Source organism: Geospiza fortis, unplaced genomic scaffold, assembly GCF_000277835.1.
Source record: "Geospiza fortis unplaced genomic scaffold, GeoFor_1.0 scaffold1400, whole genome shotgun sequence".
NCBI classification, from domain to species: Eukaryota; Metazoa; Chordata; class Aves; order Passeriformes; family Thraupidae; genus Geospiza; species Geospiza fortis.
The window spans coordinates 47760-53406 of record NW_005054848.1 but is presented as its reverse complement, the minus strand read 5'-3'; the positions used below and the strand labels follow the sequence as shown (position 1 = coordinate 53406).

At 59.1% G+C, this 5647-nt stretch overlaps 1 protein-coding gene across 1 annotated transcript in view; it reads left to right on the top strand.

Moving 5' to 3' along the window:
- The first annotated feature begins 332 nt into the window (after positions 1 to 332).
- The window catches only part of TIMELESS (timeless circadian regulator), a 14862-nt gene continuing 9547 nt past the window's right edge, over positions 333 to 5647 (top strand). Inside the window, 12 exon segments of the mRNA XM_031065532.1 lie at positions 333 to 478; positions 550 to 703; positions 793 to 907; positions 982 to 1044; positions 1385 to 1486; positions 2395 to 2553; positions 2622 to 2755; positions 2837 to 2924; positions 3515 to 3691; positions 3765 to 3982; positions 4625 to 4728; positions 5339 to 5557. Of these exon segments, the coding sequence (XP_030921392.1) occupies positions 382 to 478; positions 550 to 703; positions 793 to 907; positions 982 to 1044; positions 1385 to 1486; positions 2395 to 2553; positions 2622 to 2755; positions 2837 to 2924; positions 3515 to 3691; positions 3765 to 3982; positions 4625 to 4728; positions 5339 to 5557 (1630 nt within the window). The 5' untranslated portion in view covers positions 333 to 381.

Genomic DNA, 5647 nt, shown 5'->3' with positions numbered 1-5647 from the left:
GGACCGACTGGGACCGGGGTTTAGTCCGTGACTGGGGGGAATCCAAACCGGGGGGATGATGTGGAATCAGAGGAACCGGGCTTGGGGTGCGCCGGGGCTGCGGGATGCGCCGGTATTGGGGTGGACCGGAACGGGAGGTGCGCTGGGATCGAGGTGGTACCGGAGCCTGGGGGTTGCTGTGGGATCAGTGGGCTCCGGTACCGAGCGGGACCAGGGAGGTTCATCAGTGTTGGGGAAACTGGGACCGGAGAGTGCCCCGGGGTCGGCAGATGGGTTTGTACCGGGGGAGCCCAGAACGGGTGGGAGCACCGGGGGTCCCCGGTGCTGACGGTGGCCCGCAGGTGGCCCCCGGTACCGACCCGGTGCGCAGCCCCGCGCTGCATGGACTGGTACATGATGAACTGCGAGCTCCTGGCCACCTGCAGCGCCCTGGGCTACCTGGAGGGCGACGTGTACCACCGGGAGCCCGACTGCCTGGGTAGGTGGGCACCGGGACGGGGACGGGGGAAACCGGGAACGGCGGGGATTGACAGCCCCCCGTGTCCCCAGAGAGCGTCAAGGACCTGATCCGGTACCTGCGCCATGAGGATGAGAGCCGGGATGTGCGGCAGCAGCTGGGGGCAGCCCAAATCCTGCAGAACGACCTCCTGCCCATCCTGGTGCAGTACCCCCAGGAGAAGGTGCTCTTTGATGCTGTCATCAGGTATCGAAGGGCAGGGTTGGGGTCGGGGGTGCCTCTGTGGCGGCCCCTTGGTGGGCAGGGCTCTCTCACAGCCCTCCACTCCCTCGCAGGTTGATGGTGAACCTGACGCAGCCGGCCCTGCTGTGCTTTGGGAAGGTGCCAGCTGATGCCACCTCCCGCCACCACTTTCTCCAGGTGCTGTCCTACCTGCAGGCCTACAAGGAGGTGAGTTTGTCCAGAAACGTGCCATGGGCAGGGGGCTTTGCCCACCTTCCCTTGCTCACCTGGGGTCTCTGCAGGCTTTTGCCAATGAGAAGGTGTTTGTGGTGCTCAGTGAGAAGCTCTACAACCTCCTGCAGCTGGTGAGTCACCTTGGGGGGCTTGGAGGGCTGTCCCTGCTGGGGTCTCTCAGGGTTTGTGGGGTCTGTCCCTGCTGGGGGGTCCTGTGGGGGCTGCAGGGTCTTGGAATTACCAGGGGGCTCCAGGGTCTGTTCCTGATGGGGGTCCCTCAGCATCTGTCCCTATTGGGGGTCCCTCAGGGGCTGTGGGGTCTGTCCCTCCTGCAGGGCTGTGGGGTCTGTCCGTCTGTCCCTCTTGGGGGTCCCTGGGGGTTGTGGGGTCTGTCCTGCAGGGTTGTGGGGTCCTTCCCTGCCAGGGACCCCCGGGGGGCTGTGTGGGGCCCTGACAGCCGTGTCCCCCCAGGACTGGGAGCAGCGGCAGGAGGAGGACACGCTGCTGATCGAGAGGATCCTGCTGCTGGTGCGCAACGTGCTGCACGTGCCCCCCGACCCCACGGAGGAACAGGTACCAGGACAGGGGCCCTTCCCTGCCTCCCTGACAGCCTCAGGGGCTCCGTGGGGACCCTCACACCTCTCGGGTTGATGGTTGTTAATTGCTGCCCCGAATGTGTAGGATGTCTCTGTTTTGGCCTGAAGAACGAGTCTGGACTCTTCAGTTTTCAGTCTTGAAGTTGTTTATTAATTCTTGTCTATGAAAGTTTCTTTCTGCCCAGCTGAGGTCTGCTCAGCAAGGCAGCCACAGGCACTCTGACCATCCTCAGGACGGTGTTGTCTTTTTATACTATAAACTACATATAACATATTTACATTTAATTCCCAATACCTATCATCTATGTTAGACAGTGCACTTCTATTCTAAACCAATCCCAAAGTGCCAACACCACAGCAGAAAATGGAGACCAAGAAGTAGAAGAAGAAAGGCTGGACACGGCCAAGTTCCTCCATCTTGTCTCCATAACCCCCATACCAAAAATCCTAAAATCTACATTTTCACTTTTTATACTACAAACTTCATATAACATATTTACAATTACTTCCCGACACCTATCACCTATGTTAGACAGTGCATTTCTATTCTAAACCAATCCCAAAGTGCCAACACCACAGCAGAAGATGGAGGCCAAGAAAAAGAAGAAGAAAGGCTGGACACGGCCAAATTCCTCCGTCTTGTCCCCAAAACCCCCATTCCAAAAATCCTAAAATCTCCATTTTCACCCTGTGATAATTTTATTATTATACTATTTAAACTTCTGTGACTTTTAGGTCCTCATACAAAGCTCGTCATTTGCTCCAGGGGTCATGGTCAAACGCGCAGGTGCTCTGGGCTGTGTGCCAGGGTCTCCGAGCCCCCCAACTCTGGATATCCCTAGGGATGTCCTGAGTTCTGACAGCCACCCCCTCCACCATCCCCAGCAGGGCGTGGATGGTGATGCCAGCGTGCACGACCGGGTGCTGTGGGCTCTGCACATCAGCGGGATGGACGACCTGCTCAAATTCCTGGCCAGCGCCCAGGTGGAGCAGCAGTGGGCTCTGCACGTCCTGGAGATCATCTCCCTCATGTTCCGGGACCAGGTGAGCTGGGCCAGGGGTGGCAGGGCAGGGTGGCAGAGCCACCAGGGTGCTGACAGAGCTGCTGGCAGAGCCCGGAGGAGCTGGCGGCGCTGGGACAGGGGACAGCAGGGGCTGAGCATGGGGAGGACACGCGGGAGCTGCAGAGCTTGAGGCAGAGAGAGCTGGCAGAGAAGAGAACCCGGGCACTGCAGCGCACGTCCAGGTGAGGAGGGGGCACCCCCTGTGGTAGGGATGGGACCCCCAAAGTGGGGACGGCATCATTCAACCCCTGTCTCCTGCCCAGGCATTCTCGTTTTGGTGGCTCCTACGTCCTGCAGGGCATGAAGTCCATCGGGGACAGGGATGTGGTGTTCCACAAGGGGCTGCACAATGTGAGTGTGGGGCAAGGGGACAGGGCTGGGGACACGGGGACAGGGATGGGTGTGGGATGTGGCACTGGGGATGTGGCACAGGGTGCAGGAATGTGGTGGGGAGCACGGGGCTGGGGATGTGGCAGGGGGTACAGGGACAGGGGTGTGTGTGGAATGTGGCACAGGGTGCAGGAATGTGGTGGGGGGCACAGGGACAGGAAGGTGGCAGAGGTCATTGAGATGGAAATGTGGGAGGGGCACAGGGACAGGGATGCAGAGGGGGCTGTTGGGGTGGGGACATGGAGCCAGGTACATGGTGGGTGGCACAGGGATGGGCATGAAGCAGAGGTCATTGAGATGGGAATGTGACTGGGGGGCACAGGGACAGGAATATGGCAGAGGTCATTGAGGTGGGAATGTGGGTGGTGGGCACAGGGACAAGAACATAGGTGGGACACAGGATTGGAAGATGGGATGTGGAGCACAGAACCAGGGATGTGGTGGAGTTGCAGGAACGGGAATGCGGTGTGGGGCTCCAGGGCAGTGACATAGTGGGTGCCACAGAGACAAGGGCCACAGGGATAAATCTGACCCCTCCATCCCATGTGCAGCTGAAGAGCTACACCCACGACCTGGGCAAGGAGCCGCGGCGGCTGCCCCGGCGCCGGCAGCCTGCCCCCGAGGCCGAGCCCTGCCGCCGCTCTGCCCGCAACGTGCGGCTCTTCCTGCGCCGCTTCTGCCAGGACTTCCTGCAGGACTGCTACAACCGCCTGATGCTGCTGGTCAAGGTGAGGGTTTGGAGGGTCAGGATCCCCTCTCCAGCCTGTGGGACCCCCACTGAGACCCCCTGGTTGCCCCCAGGACCAGTTGGTGAGGGAGAAGGCTCAGCAGCACGATGAGACCTATTACCTGTGGGCCACCGCCTTCTTCATGGCCTTCAACCGGCTCCACGGCTTCCGGCCCGAGCTGGTGTCCGAGACCGTGGGGGTCCGAGCCTTCCATTTCATCGAGCAGAACCTCACCACCTACTATGAGATGGCGCTGATGGACAAGAAGGAGGCAACAACCTGGGCCCGTAGGTGAGCATCTGGGAGCCCCCAGGGAAGCTGGGACATCCTTTGGTGGTGAATTCCTGTACCTGGGGTTCTCCTTGAGCACCTGAGACTCCTCATGGTGTCTGGGACCTTCTGGGCATCGGAGATATCCCCAGTGCCTGGGACCCCTTGGACATTTCCAGTATCTGAGATTCTCCTTGGGACTCCTCATGGTGTTGGGGACCTTTTGGGCACTTGGGACCCCCACAGTACCTGGGAGACCCTGTGGTGGTGAATCACAGTACCTGAGATTCTCCTTGAGACTCCTCATGGTGTCTGGGACCTTCTGGGCGCCTGGGACCCCCACAGTACCTGAGATACCCTCAGTGCCTGGGACCCCTTGGACACCTGTGAGACCCCAGGGCACCTGGGACACCCCTTGGTGTCTCTACCCTCAACTTTTTGGGATCCCCTGGTGCTTGGGACCCCTTGGACGCTTGGGAGCCCCCTGGTGACCTCCCTGGTGCTTGGAACACCCTGGGAACCCAGGAACACCTGGGCACCGGGGATTGTTTGTGTTGCCTGAGACCCCCTTGGGCATTTGGGACTCTGGGAGTGCTTGGGACCCCCCCAACTACCTGGGAACCCCCATGGCACCTGTGACCCCCCCCTCCCTGCCGTGCCCAGGATGCACCTGGCCCTGAAGGCGTACCAGGAGCTGCTGAGGACCCTGCAGGAGATGGATCGCTGCCCGGAGCAGGCGGTGCGGGACAGCAGCCAGGTCATCAAGAGTGAGTCCTTCTGTCCTTCTGTCCATCCCTGGGACAGCAGCCCCCCCTCTCTCAGGCTCTGCAGAATCCCAGCTACCAGTGGAGGCACAGGGCGGAACAAAAGGGCCACAGCACAGACCTGGGGTGGCGCTAAGTTACTTTATTTGATGTTAAACTCCTCGAGTCTGGGGTCCCAGGCCTCAAACTGGGGGCAAACAACAGCTTATAAAGGGGGGCAGGTCTCAAGGGAGGATACAACCAACGTTCAGCTGATCAGGAGAACTGGGGGTGGAACACAAGGGAGGAGAACTGGTTGGGACAGGAGGGGTAAACAACTGGATGTGAGGGGAAGGGGTTTGAAACTTGGAAGGGAAGTAGGTAAGTAACAAACAGATAAACCGATGCCTTGGCTCAATTAAATAACAAAGGTGGTAAGTAACAAGCAGATAAACCGATGCCTTGGCTCAATTAAATAGCAAAGGCAGGTCTGTGTCACTCTAGAAACGGGGAGAAAAAACCCAAAAGGACTACCAAACCACAAATCAAACAATAAACACACCAAATAAAAACCACGCTCCAGCACCTGGGGTATCTGTGAGCCACCCCTTCCCACTGCCACCTTTATCACCAGGCAACATCTTCTACCTGATGGAATACCGGGAGCTCTTCCTCACCCTCTTCCGCAAGTTCGACGAGACCAAGCAGCCTCGCAGCTTCCTCAGGGACCTGGTGGAGACAGCTCACCTCTTCCTGCGCATGCTGGAGCGCTTCTGCCGCAGCCGTGCCAACCTCGTGGTGCAGGTGGGTCGGGATGTGATGCTTGGCACCAGCCCGAGATGAGTTTTCATTTGTTAGATTTAAGTACATGGAATTTTGCAGGCAGCCCCGATGTGGGAAGAGACGAGAATCTGACTCTGTGTTTCAGAAAGGCTGATTTGTT